Consider the following 15320-nt stretch of genomic DNA (forward strand, 5'->3'; position numbering starts at 1 on the left):
GACCTTTGTTTTAACACTGTTAACAGCTGAAGTTAATTGCCATCTCTGTTTGATGAAATACATGATTATAATTTCCCTTCTGCTTTCTCTTAGATTGAAAAGCAAGATCAAAAAGGAGACCAGGTAAAAACGCATTTCATTTGTGTGTTCTGAAACTGAATGCCAGCACGTAGCAGTGCAGATTTTAGTTTGTTTCCTTTCATGACAATTTTATTATAGGGCTTGAAAGGCAGCCCTCACTACTGATATCCTCCTTTTCCTGCATTTTCCTGGAATTTTTGATGATTCATAGCAAAAGCCTGTATTAAAACACTTGGTCTGCTTCTGCTTCAGATATTCCTGTATATAATTCAACTCAATTTGCTTAATGTATTGACTCAATAATAATAATAATAATAATAAAAAAATTCGGTACAGGCTTTGCAAACAGACTTTTACGATATGGACTTGACAGTAATGGGACAACATGTAAGTGTTTTAATCATAATGCCTGATCTGTGATCAGTGATTTCTGATATGTAATGATTCATGAAGTAAATCAAACCAGTGACTAAACGGTCAACTTCACATTGTTTCTCTTAGTAGGATGAAAATAATCTGTTATTTAAACTGTCATTAAATTTAAATTATATATAGAAAGCGATCAAAGAACGCTCCCTTTACAATCGTTGGAGCTGTCAATCAAACATCTCAGTTTATCAGTGACTGAATTCTCTCCAAAACTCCCGTTATAATCAACGAATCTCTTACTTGCATTGTGTTTGCACCATGGTTTGCACTGTTAGTATGATGAAAGCATTCGTTAGCGTGCTGAAATCGAGTTGTAACGACGAGATCACTGCATTCATGCGCTCAACATGTCTGTGATCGGCTACAATGCTCATCACTGCAACCTTTCATGCCACAATCTAAATATAATGCTATAATCAACACTTTTCACAATTAGTTAAGCTTGAGAGCTGTATTAGTAAAAACGTAGTAAAAGTCTTCGAGAGAGTTCCACATGTAATACTTATTTCATATGCAAAGATGTCAGCCAATCACAGCAGTGGGCGTTTACACTGAAGTCTCACAGCAGACACGGCCCTTCAAACAGAGAGTTTAAATCAGAGGCTAAAATCTGGGTAGGAAATGTTTTGTTTTATTTTTGATGTAAAAATCAAACTAACATTATAAGTGCACCCCAGGAAACATTATAAAACAATAAACAATGCATTTCATGTTCCCTTTAACAATATTCTATTGCTGCGTTGCAAGCACTGGCATTTCCTAATACAATTACACCAAATACACTTACAAGTTACCTTTTTGAAAATAGTACTTATATTCAGCAAGGGTGGATTAAATTGATCAAAAATAGGGATGCACGATATAGGATTTTGGCCGATATTCGATATGCCGATATTTTCAGACTAATTTTGCCTGATGCCGATACCGATATATTTGTGGGGGTTTTTTAAGTGCAAAAAAAGCTTATTAAAGCTTCTATTAAAGTTCTCAGTCAAGAGCAGTGAATGATTTCCTCTTTGTGTTTTGTTGTTTTATTAACATTAACGAGATAGTTCTCCCCAAAATTTAAATTGTCATCATTTACTCTCTCAAGTTTCTTTCTTCTGTTGAAATTATAAAAGTTATTTGGAAGAATGTGGCTAACCAAACAGTTGCTGTACTTCAGTGACTTCCATAGTATATTTAAGCACAAGAAAGAAATGAATACAGGTTTGGAACAACATTAGAGTGAGTAAATAATGACAGAATTTTTATTTCTGGGTGCAGTATCTCTTTAAGGACAAGCGGCAGCATATTATACTGTCTCTTTAAGAACTGCACGCGACACGTGTAATATACACGCATTTGACAAGCAGATTTTCTCTATTTGCTTTCACTTTAGACATAACCAACTTTGTTTATGTAAACCGTGTGTGTATTTGACAGTATCAGCGCAATAAGACTCGAAAGATTAGTCCAGTATGCAGACTCTGTGACAGGCTTTTAGTTCCTGTGAGCGTCGGGTGTAACGCGCTCAGAAAAGCGGATGTTAGAACAGCGCATCAGCACGTGAATGATGTTTACCTAGCAAGACTTTGACGCACATGCAAATAATGAACTTTTGTGAATTGAGGTGTCCCGTGAATGTAACTCTACCTCTGCGTTTACATGTGATGTGATGTGAATGTACGTCGCGTTGTACAGTATGTTGAGATGAAGGCGCCAGAATTGAACTGATAGAATGCACGATACTATGATTTTTCTTCAAAAGCAGATCGTGGAGACATTTTAATCGTCCACGATCAAAAAACGTGAGACGCACACCCCTAGTTGGAAGTTTAAGTTGCTGGCGCTCATGCTTCGTTCGCGTCACGTGCGCATAGGAAACACGCCACCCTTTTGGCAAGGCTCATCGGCAGAAATATTCATATCGGCCGATGCCGATGATGGTCATTTTAAGCTTTTATCGGCCGATACCGATGTTGTCCCGATATCATCGTGCATCCCTAATCAAAAATATTTTACAACATTATAAATGTCTTTACTGTTTCATTTATATATGGTGTTTTTGAACTCCCTATTCTTTAAAGAAATGAACAAAAAAAAAATGGATCACGATGTCTCTAATATATAATTAGCAGAATTGTTTAAATAATTGAATTGTTTAACTATTGATAATAATAAGAAATGTTTCTTGAGCAGAAAATCAGCATATTAAAATTATTTCTGAAGATCATGACACCAATGCAGAAAATTCAGCTTTTTCACAGTAAAAAAATATATTAAAATAGAAATGTTTTTTTTTTTTTATTGTAATAATATTTCATAATATTACTACTTTTACTGTATTTATATCAAGTAAATGCAGTTTTGGTGCGCATAAGAGATAAAAACAAAACAAATCTTAATGACACCAATTGTTTTATTTGAATATTAAAAATCATTCAAATTTGTCTTCTTTTCTTACTTTTTTTTTTTTTGCAGGGTCCTCCAGGAGTTCCTGGAGAAAAGGTAAGCCCTTCAACAGCATTTTTTTTATAAATTGAATATTTATTTTTTTGCCTTCCATAACGAAGTTCACCCATGCTGTTTGAACATCTGTCTCTCAGCACTTTAATAAGCGCCGACATGTAAACCCGTCCAGGCAGAAGCCAGCTGCTATGTGCTCATATTCACATCAATGTTGCTTCTGGACCTAAATCATGTTTTTTGAGGGCAATTATGACCACAGACAGCTAGATCCAGACTAGCCTGCAATGTTTTCTGAGAACTTGATTCCTGATCCATTACCCATCTTCCCCAGGGAGATCCTGGCCTGCCCGGTCAACCAGGAGCACCAGGGAAAGAGGGCAAAAGGGTGAGTAAACCAAAGCAGGTCGCTGCCTGTGTGGGCTGGATCCATGTTGCATACGTGTTTGTGTGACCGACCCGTCAGCGAGTCACCCGGCAGCAGCTGGAACGAGAAAAAGATCGGAGACCTCTGTGTGGGCCTGGTCTCATGGGAATGACTCTGAATATTCAACCGACTGACAGCACGTATGGCCAACCCCAGCAATCTCAAGTGTGATTTACGGTTCAATCGCGACATGCTCGAACGTATTGAGAAAACGATATATGTTTCATTATTGATTTTATCCTTTGTTTCTCAATGCCACCGGCCAAGGGTTAAAATGTTGCTCTGCTCACGGCCCGAAAAAGCTTTATGTGAGATTTGACTGCCAGCAACAAATTGTAGTTGCGTGTTCCGCTTATTTGAATTACCTAAGCCGTTGAGCCATTTCACTAGAGGCACGCTAACACCTGTTAACGCAAATGTTATCTCGGCTCCTCGAGTGGTTAATGGTCCTGAATGCCGTACAGTTGTTTCTCGACTCCCTTGAATGTGATAAAAAGTATTAAAAATGCATGCCACTTAGATGGAGGAGAATACTTGGGTCCGCCGCAGGGACTGTAAGAGCAGCATTAAGCCCATTCAACAGAATGAATGAATATTTATTATCCTCTGCAGTGGTGTTCACTGGAGTGTTATCATGACACTGTTGGGTATTTTCTCAGTTCAGTGATGGATTGAGTGATGCACCGTGCCATAGACATCTGGATTTTGTCCACATCGGTTGGGAGCGTTTCCACTCGGAATGGCTGAACAATTCCCTGTTCAAGTCCACAATTGGTCTCTGTTTTTAGGGCAAAACAATAAGGATCATTAAAGCTGCAGTCCGTAGCTTTTTTTGGGTTAAAAATTATCCAAAATACATTTGAGAAAATACATAACCAGCCAGTGTTCAAAACTATCTGCTTGCCTTAGCTCGATTCAAAACGGTAAGCTTGTAATAATGTTTTTAATTCCAGTCGTACTGGTGGATTTCCACGGGAGATTCGAGCATGTCTTTGCGTCATTACGTCACATCTGTACACATAAAGAAGGAGTCTCGGCTATAGGCTATATTGAGTGTGAGGATGTTGGAGGTGGAGATTTATAGCCTTTTCTCACAGCACTTGATATAATTAAACTTAGCAATTTGATGGCGGATCCAGAAAGGTTCAAACGACGATTATCAGTGACAACTAGAGACTCACCCGCTGTAAAATGCAAAAGACTTCGTTCGGACTTCGGTGTGACTACAGAAAAAAAGAGACTGCAACCGGACCCATGCGAAAACAAGGATACATATCGGAAGGACACGTAGTCACGCAATGCTGACATTAACAATTTGAGAACAAAGTACAATTTGCACGGTTTTGCGTGAAATGATAAGCGATTTTTAGATTTAATCAGCGCGATTTACTGCAATGACAAAACCAGAACAAAAGTGAATGTTTCTTACTTGTTCAGATGACATTTTCCAGTGAAAATTATTATGTTGGTCATACTTCCAAAAAGAATAATCTGTGATTCTGAATGCCAGTATCCACACCGGCGCGGTGACTGACAGCTGCACACTCTCCTCAAACACTGTGTTCATCCGCACTGTGCCGTGTCGAAGTACAACTCACGTAAAGTTGATAATTCCACAAATAACTGCAATTGCAGATTTCGAACAGAGATGGTGACAAAGAGAAAAATCTGCGGACTGCAGCTTTAAAGGAATAGTTAACTTAAAAATTAAAATACTATCATCATTTACGGGACAACCCGTCACTCACATGAGATCGACCAATAGCAAATGACAACCGTCCAACAATCCAATCAATACCCAATGGACAAAATCAAGTCCCGCCCTACGGTTTTTTCTTGTTTCACTCGGAAATACGTCACAATAGGGAAGGAAAGATAATCGTAATTTCTGTACTTTTGCTGCAAAACTACAACGAAATCATTACGAGTTTGCAAGGCATAACAAATGGTTGTACAAGTGAGTGTAAAATTTTGTGACAGTTCTGTCATCCGGCCTGAAACACTGTCAAACCGGCCCCGGGCCAGCAGATCCATCCTTATTGTTGAGCCCTGCTATTATTAGTCTTGAATATCCAGACGTTTGGCATACGATCTGGATCTGGCACACAGTGCAGCTGAAAACCAGCCAGAAGAACCAGGAAGAGCCAATTGGCTGACATGTAAAGCAACCACAGTTAACTTTGTTGTTAAAGGAAATGGGTTTTACCACAAACTATAATGTGTTCTTTAGACTTTTTAAAATCAGAATTTCTGTCTGTCCAAAATTCAATAATCATATTTCACAGATATAGCTTTAAGGGAAAGTTTGCCCACAAAATAATCATTCACTCAAGATTCTCATCATTTACGCTCATGTTAAAATATGTGTTGTGTTCCCCAGAAGAAAGTCAGTTATAAAAGTTTGGAATGACATGAGGGTGTGTAAATTATGTCAGAATTACATTTTTTTTCCCTCTTTAGCAAAATGTACAGTTCTGTAAATAACATCTGAGAATGCTGCTGCTAGATAGCTCTTGTGAAAATAAATCTAAAAAATGTATTTGAAATACATTTATTTTATGCTAAGTATACTACAGATACATTTACATATTTACCGGTAAGTACTGAATATAAATACCCTGTAATTGTACTGTTGGTATACTAAATTGATATTCTTAAAGTATGCTAAAATTGGAACAACTAATTTTGTACTTAATGCACTTTAGTTATCCTGAAGTTCAACTAAAGATATGAATAAGTATATTTTTAGTGTGCTAAAACTTTAGGTACACTTTAAATATCTTTAATTTAAAGACTGATATTATACAGAGATCATACTATCATATTCCTTCCCAATAGTGATATTAAAACACATTTTAGGCTTAATATTAAGAATGTGTATTTTGCACAAAAGTACTACTCCAAATAAAGTTTAATTATAATATTTATATCAGTATGTCTCAAGTGGTGTTAATAGATTTGTACTATACTTCGTTTTTGTACTGTACTTCGTTTTAAAATACATATAATACACTTATATCATACGTTTTTTTTCACTAGGCAGTGCTGTCTCGCTTCGAGAGCAATAAAAGAAGTGTACTTTCGAGGCACAATGACCCATATGCAGTTTTTTTACAAACAGTTAAACGTTTCACTAAACTTTTCTCTGAAAACAAGCACAATTTGTTTGTACCCCTATACCTTATGCGAGATTAAAAGGCCACTACAAGCATATGACCTTTCTTGCAAAATTCTGAACATAATGTCAGCTTCTACCAACATGATTCCACTTTAATTGGATGGTGTTACAGAAAAAAGCTGTTTAGAATCCAGACGCTGTGTTCTAATGATCTTGTGGTCGGCACCCTGCGAATTCATTAAATTCTCTGCGCTCGCGAGGGATCGTGCTAACGTTTACCGCCCACGCGAGTTAGCTTGCCGCGAGACTTAGTTAGACTGAATTCTTTTCCGGCTGTCATTTAAATCAGTGTCAAGTATGTTGTTTTGTTGCAAAAGACACTATTTGGCCCTATAAATAACTTTGCTTTGATGACTGCACAGCTTCCCGGCAAGCAGAGATGTGGTAGGTTTCGGGTTATATTTGGCGAGTCACATGCAGCCGGGTAACTTGTTGAGCAGGACTGCGGCGCTCTGCAGTCTTGGAGGCTATTTGGGGAAAGGAGGGACATGGGTCATTATTACTGGCCTTCTAGACGACGATCCTCTGCTGGCGAGAGACTCTCACCCAATTAGCAGCTCTCATTCTCGGCTGCCATCTTTGCGGCAGTGAATATTTCGCTTCTAGCAAGGTTAACTCTTTGGCCTGTGTCACACGACAAGCATAAGCATTTATTTGCTTGGATTTATTTTGGCAGCCAACCAAGAGGTTACAGCATTGACAATTGTGCATGTAAGCGTTTTGGTGCCCTTTTTTCGGCACATAGTGCCGAGAAATCAACAGAAATACATATATATATATATATATATATATATATATATATATATATATATATATATATATATATATATATATATATATATATTGCAATATGTTCTTTTACAAAAATAATTGTATTATTTCTAACTAAAAAGATTCCAATTAAGAAACATTAAAATAAACAAAATCGTGTAAGATAATGATATTTGTTTTCAAATATGATCTTTTTTTTATTGTTTTTAGCAGAAACCACACTACATGTTATATTTGTTAAAAATAGAACAAATTCTCAGAAAATGTATATTCTCCATGATTTTTAATGTATTCTCAGTTTTAAAGCATGTTGTTTTTGTAATGTTTTAATTTAATTATATATATAACATTTATTATATATACATATAGTGCTGTTAATCGATTAAATAAATAAATAATTAATCACACTTTTTTCTGTAAGTAATCGTGATTAATCACACGTAACATCAACGTTTTTAATGTATTTTTATATTGTAATATTTTCACATTTAATCTCTGAATTAACGTAGAAACAACATAAAGACAGTCGCCTATATTTGAAATATTTGTTTAATGGCATCTTTTTATGAAAGAAAGCATCACCGATACCAATACTGTTACTGGTGTCTCTATGGAATTTTTTGCATTACATTCAGCATTACAGTATAATTAAAAGCTGTACATTTTAAAATGTACTAGACTTTAAAAATATAACAACTTCTAATTTAAGTGAACTTAAAACAATCTTCACATAAACTCATTATAATAAATGCCACATTTACATGTCCCTCAAAAGCCCTCCAATATATATCAGGGCTCATTTTTTTTATATTGGCCCAGTCAGACTGGTTCAGATATTTACTTAATTTTACTTTTTGTTTTTGACTCATGTAACCTTGTAAACAGGGCTTTAAGATTTGTCAGGTAAGTCTAACATGTAGAATATAATAAAGTTATCAAACTCCTCACAGTTTTCACTACATAAATTATAAATGAAATATAGATTAATCCTTATTAAAGCTACAAAGGTTATTCAGTCAAGAGCAGAGAGTGGTTTTCTCTTTATCCTTTGTTCTTTGACTTTGATTAACATTAATGACAGACATCACAGCAGGAGATTTATTAGGCTGCTGTCACTTTAAGACCTTCCACTATGACACGCATCCCATTTTCTCACAACTCTTTACGTATATTTAAAGCTGCAGTCCGTAACTTTTTTGGATTAAAAATGATCCAAAATACATTTTTGAGCAAGTACATAACCAGCCAGTGTTCAAAACTATCTGCTCGCCTTAGCTCGATTCAAAACGGTAAGCTTGTAATAATGTTTTTAATTCCAGTCGTACTGGTGGATTTCCACGGGAAATTCGAGCATGTCTTTGCGTCATTACGTCACATCTGTACACATAAAGGAGGAGTCTCGGCTAGTATAAGCTATATTGCGAGTGAGAATTTTGGAGGTGGAGATTTATAGCCTTTTCTCACAGCACTTGATATAATTAAACTTATCAATTTGATGGCGGATCCAGAAAGGTTCAAACTACAATCACCAGTGACAACTGGAGATTCACCCGTTGAAAAATGCAAAAGACTTTGGACTTCGGATCGGCTACAGAAAAAAAGAGACTGCAACCGGGCCAATGCGAAAACAAGGATAAATATCGGAAGGGCTGTTGATGGTAAAAATTTGATTATATTCCAGTTTTAAATATGCTTCTGATTACAGATACGTGTGTTTGTATTTCTAAGAGAACCAGTTCTGAGGAACATTAATTTGTTGATATGACAATTATAAATTAGACTCTACAGAAATGGAAACTGAACTACAGGTAGCCCTAATACACATTAAATGTAGTCACGCAAAAATTTGCACGGTTTGACGTTATATGATAAGCGATCGTTAGATTTAATCAGCGCGATTTATTGCAATGCTTTTTTCCCCTTAGTTGGTCAGAACAAAAGTGGATGTTACTTGTTCGGATGACATTTTCCGGTGAAAATTATTATGTTGGTCATACTTCCAAAAAGTAGAATCTGTGATTCCGAATGCCAGTATCCACACCGGCGCGGTGACTGACAGCCGCACATTCTCCTCAAAACATTGAATTCATCCGCGCTGTGCCGTGCCGAGGTACAACTCGCGTAAAGATGATAACTCTGCGAATAACTGCAATTGCAGATTTCGAACAGAGATGGCGACAAAGAGGAAAAACTACGGACTGCAGCTTTAAGACTTAATTTCATTAATTTAAGACTGTGCTTGTGAGGTTTAGGGTTAGGGGATACATGACAAAACGGGCATTTTTGTGTGTTTTATCCGTTCAAGCGCTTTCTGAAGCGGCTTTCTGTGTGCATGAGTGTGTGTCACAGGATATACACAGACAGACTCGCGCTATTAAAGCACTGCATTCTCTTTTGTATCTTATAGTGCTTGAATGGTTTAAAAGAATTTGCATGAATAAAAACATGATCATATAATTCACCCTCAAGTTGTTCCAAACCTGAATGAATTTCTTTCTGCTTCTGAACACAAAAGAAGATATTTTGAAGAATACGGGTAACCAAAGTTGATGGGCCCCATTGACTTCCATAGAATTTTTTTTCATACTATGGATGTCATTGGGGTCCATCAACTGTTTAGTTACCCATATTCTTCAAAATATCTTTTTGGTTCAGCAGAAGAAAGAAATTCATACAGGTTTGGAACAACTTAAGGGTGAGTAAATGATGACAGAATTCATTTCTTGGTGAACTATCCCTAATAGTTCAGAGTTATTGGAAGGGATCACATTACGGTTACCTACCTTCCTCACTGATTAAGCAAATACAATATCTCTTATAATATATTCAAGAAATTTGAGACGTGCGAAGCAAGCTGGAGAGCCTTTCTCATAGATTTCTTAGTGGAAGGGTCAAATGAGTCAGCCCTCCTGCCATCCGGCTGATGAAGTTTACTTAATAATGTCTGAATGTCAATATCTGTAATAACTCAAGCATATAGCAATAAAAGACACTAAAATAATAATGGAATGGATCTGACCAGCCGTGGGATAAGAGCTCATGTTAATTATGTGATGGAAGATCAGAGAGAGGGTAAGAGCGTTCTCGCACTGCAAAAAAATAATTTTATTCATTGGTATTTTCATCTAGTTTTCTAGTAAAAGAAATAACCAATCATTCTTTAAAAGCCCACTGAAGTGCCTTGGAACGCGCAGCTTTGTATAATGCGTTGACTTAATTTCCACTGAAACAGGAAGCTAAGGCGGGACATATTGAATGGCTCCTCCCCCTTTTTAAATAGCCAATAGCATTTAGTTTACCTCACAGACTGCAAGTCGTACTTGACAGCACCATGGAAGCGAATCAGAGCGCTGATGATATGTTGGCTTCAGTAGTAGAGGTGCTAATAAATTCTAGCCATTTCATTCTTTACCAACTTACAGTTGGAAAAAACGGAATAGAATTCGAGTGTTTGAGAAACCGAACACACATCTCCGTGACGTGTCAACGGCCGCTTTGGTCAGGTGGTATTTATAGCATACGGGGCGGGATGCTTTAGATGCTAGAGAGCATTTGATTGGACAGAAGATGTGATGAGAAGCTGAAGTCCGCGGTGATGTCATAAAAATCCGTGATCCATTTTAGCGGAAGTGAGAGATTGTAAGTTTTGAATGCTTATATCTCCTAAATGCGACTTTTGTCATTGTTTTGGAGCACACCAGCTTATTTATAACCTTAAGGCTAACATATTCATACTAAAGGCTAAAAAACTTAAATTTAGATTTTAGGGGGCCTTTAAGTAGGATTATTTACTTGAGAAACAAAACTGCATAAGACTTGTTTTCAGAGAATATATTTTAAATAGTTAAAAAAAATTAACCTCGTTGGAAAATCGAATTTTTTTCTTCTTGTAAACCTCACACAATTGTGTTTTTATACTTAAATGAGAGAAAACATTAAGCAAAAAGGTTTTAGAACTATCAAGTCATGTTAGGTTGCCCCGCCCACCACATAATTTAATTTGTCCAAAATTAAAGGTGTTTTCTGAATAGCCCTAAATATATAAATGCTCTATATCCTTAATCATTTCTCATGGAATGGTGACCAAACACAGCCTTGCACTCCGCTTTTTTTCGGCTCATCCGCAGCAGTTTCTTGGGATTGTGCCCACTCTGCCCGCCTGTTCCTCTCATCGAAAATGAATTGCTACCTAGCAGGTAACTTTTTCCGAGCTGGTCCCAGTGCTGTACTTCACCGCCCCCTCACACTTCTGCTGCTATCTGTCTGTCTTCCCACGGAAAAAAAGTTTTTTTTACATACTAGAAACCGCATTAGCACCATACAGTTCTGGTAAAGTTAATCAAATCACAGAATGAATACACCCAAGTTCCTATTTATTTTTGTAAATTTTAACTTTTGACCCTTGTAACCACTCTGGTTACCAAACTCACACTATTTTTATAGTATGCATTTTATTTATTGTATTATTAGTAAATCTATGCATTTTATTATTATCTTTAAAGCTGCAGTCCGTAGCTTTTTTGGGTTAAAAATGATCCAAAATAAAGTTTTGAGAAAATACATAACCAGCCAGTGTTCAAAACTATCTGCTTGCCTTAGCTCGATTCAAAACGGTAAGCTTGTAATAATGTTTTTAATTCCAGTGGTACTGGTGGATTTCCACGGGAAATTCGAGCTTGTCTTTGCGTCATTACGTCACATCTGTACACATAAAGAAGGAGTCTCGGCTATAGGCTATATTGAGTGTGAGGATGTTGGAGGTGGAGATTTATAGCCTTTTCTCACTGCACTTGATATAATTAAACTTATCAATTTGATGGCGGATCCAGAAAGGTTCAAACTACAATCACCAGTGACAACTAGAGACTCACCCGTTGTAAAATGCAAAAGACTTCGTTCGGGCTTCGGAGTGGCTACAGAAAAAAAGAGACTGCAACCGGACCCATGCGAAAACAAGGACACATATCGGAAGGACATGTAGTCACGCAATGCTGACGTTGTTAACATTAACAATTTGAGAACAAAGTACAATTTGCACGGTTTTACGTGAAATGATAAGCGATTGTTAGATTTAATCAGCGCGATTTACTGCAATGTCAGAACCAGAACAAAAGTGGATGTTACTTACTTGTTCAGATTACATTTTCCGGTGAAAATTATTATGTTGGTCATACTTCCAAAACCTATAATCTGTGATTCTGAATGCCAGTATCCACACCGGCCCGGTGACTGACAGCTGCACACTCTCCTCAAACACTGTGTTCATCCGCACTGTGCCGTGTTGAAGTACAACTCACGTAAAGTTGACAATTCCGCGAATGACTGCAATTGCAGATTTCGAACAGAGATGGCGACAAAGAGGAAAAACTGCGGACTGCAGCTTTAAGTATTTAGCTACTGTTATTATTACTATAATAATTGTTTGGAATTATTTGTCACTTATAAATAAATAATACAAACGATTACATATATATTTTTAATTATATTGTGTATTTAATTAATTTATTGTATTATTTATTGTTGTTGTTAATAAGGTTATACATTTAATTTGGATTATACCATGGTCTGTCTGAATTCTCGATTCTGATTGGCTGGAAGGTGTGCAATAAAACCGTTTAATGTGCAGGTATAGTTCCAAGTCAGTTTTATCACTGTTTCTAAATGAATGCACTTTCATTGTAGAACACACACATATGGTTGCACACAGGGGTGTAGTACCAAATTTTGGACCCTGGGTACAAACCATCTTGCTGGGGCCCCCGCGACGGACTTTTTGACTAGAGCGCGGCGACTTCTAAGGGCCCCCCCGCCCCTGCCTCGGGCCCTGGGTACTCGGTACCCCTTTTCCCCCCGTTACCACGCTCCTGGTTGCACACACAAACATTGAGGAGCACATAAACTTATCAACGCTGCCCAGCGACATTTAGCAATACAATCGATTCGCTACTGAATCGCTACATTATATTTCTCAGCAACAAAGGGGTTACATCACTTTTTTGAACTAATTAAACTCACAGCTTCATTGTTAATGGAGAGAGAGAGAGACGCTGAAAAGACGCAGGTACGCATCTCTCATCTCTCTCTCTCGATAATGAATTCAAATAAATGCTATAATTCATTCATTCAAATAAATGTAATCTTACTACACTGCTTTATGTCTGATTCAAAGCAGACAGAATGCTATATCTAAAGTGCCGTAACGGATGGAAATAACCGTCAATTTTATACTTCCGGTTAAATATTGCACTGCAAACATCAATAACAGCTTTAAGTTGTCAATGCTGGCAAATGACCATAGTATAAGCGGGATAATCAACGGCTAGCTGTGCATTAAACGATTTTAATGCACTCTGCGTCGGGCGGCTCTTTGCCTCCACACCGTGCATTAAAATCATTTAATGCACAGCTAGCCGTGGATTATCCCTTACTTATTATTATTATTATTATTATCTTTATTAAAAATGTATTTTCTCTAAATTTTGACTTGATAAACCCTTTTATGCAGGCATGAATTATTTACTTGCAGACAGTTTTGCATTATAGTGTGGTGCTAATGGGCCCTGAATATTTACGTCTAGTGAAGCCCCTGCTAATGAGACCACTTTGGTGTGTGTGTGTGTGTGTGTGAATGAGTCCGAGTTTGTTGTTTACGTGTGTCTGTTTACGTTGGAGGGTGGCATCGAGCTGATTTAAATAATAATGCGTTGCGAGTGCGACTGGATTGCACCAGGAGAAAAGGCATGAATAGTAATGTGAAAAGGCTTACTTTTATCCATTATGGATGACACCGACACCACATGATGAGCAAAACTGGAGGACTTTGGGACCGTGTGACACGCTGCAAGAGATCAAACAGGAAGCAGAAGAGTGCCAGCAGAAAAAAAAAGAAAAAAAAAAGGATTTCTCTCCTTCCCGATGGCGGCACACTGAAATATTCATCAGTGCATGGAATGGTGTGCAAAGCTTTTGCTGCTGGCTTCCTGATCCACAGGATGTAGAAAAGCACGGGCACGCATGCCATGGCAACCAGACTGCCAGTTTACCTTACACTCAGTCAACTGCCAACTTCAGCTGACACACATTTGCGCAATTAGTCAGAATTGAGCTGGAGAACGGCTACTTGTGCTGCAGGTGTGTGTGGGAGTGTGTGTGTGTGTGCTTGGGTAAACAGAGAGGGCACAAACCTCTGTAATACACCCACAGTAAATAGATGGTTTTATTAGGAGACAGAAAAGCAACAGCCCACACTTGCGTATCACAGTGCGTTCGCCCCTAAGCCAGAACATACACTGAGCATGTTCTCGTTTAATGTTCTGCCAAGTTCTCCAGCGTTCAGCGCTGCCCTGGCTCTGGCTGGCATACAGTCATGTGTGGGTTCAGTGTAGATGTTGTTCAATGTGTGTTCACCTCACACTCGCATATAATGGTGTTCATCGCCTGGTAAAGCTAGTGGGATGCAGAGTATTATCAAATAGGAGCTTCACACTTTACACTAAGCAGCGATGGAGAGCTCACTCTACTGTATACCCTAATGTACAAATCTGCTTTTGCACACAGTATGCAGCATCAATCGTCTTTAAATTAAATCAGCATCTTGGATCCATTTTATAAAATCAAAACAGCTTCGTCAAAGCCAAGCATTTGACAATTAAGATTGTTCACTGCGACAGAGATGCATCTATTTACAGTAAGCCTATATATAGTTTTTTATATTTATTTTATTTTTATTTTAACAGCTCAATTAATATTGCAGCTGTATCTGAGTAGATATATACTAGCATGTTTTATTGTTTATTCTATTTTTTTCATTCTGTTTATTCTAAATAAATTGACCTATGAGATGTGAAATCAAGAACTTGAAGCTTACATTTACGTTTATTCATTTATCAGGTGCTTTTTTCCAAAGTGACTTAAAAGACGTACGTTTTTTTGAATTGATGGATAGACTATCATTTTTGGATAGATAGACATATGTAGACAGATAAA

At 37.3% G+C, this 15320-nt stretch overlaps 1 protein-coding gene across 1 annotated transcript in view; it reads left to right on the forward strand.

Annotated features, from left to right (window-relative positions):
- LOC130075360 (collagen alpha-1(XIX) chain-like) overlaps positions 1 to 15320 on the forward strand; it is a gene marked incomplete at its 5' end in the record, with an annotated part of 161021 nt that overhangs the window by 44777 nt on the left and 100924 nt on the right. The window contains 3 exons of the mRNA XM_056239974.1: positions 94 to 123; positions 2974 to 3000; positions 3293 to 3346. Coding sequence (XP_056095949.1) covers positions 94 to 123; positions 2974 to 3000; positions 3293 to 3346 — 111 coding nt within the window. The remainder of the gene's footprint in view (positions 1 to 93; positions 124 to 2973; positions 3001 to 3292; positions 3347 to 15320) is intronic.

Source organism: Rhinichthys klamathensis, unplaced genomic scaffold, assembly GCF_029890125.1.
Source record: "Rhinichthys klamathensis goyatoka isolate OS25496 unplaced genomic scaffold, OSU_Roscu_1.1 h1tg000576l_1, whole genome shotgun sequence".
Classification (NCBI taxonomy): Eukaryota; Metazoa; Chordata; class Actinopteri; order Cypriniformes; family Leuciscidae; genus Rhinichthys; species Rhinichthys klamathensis.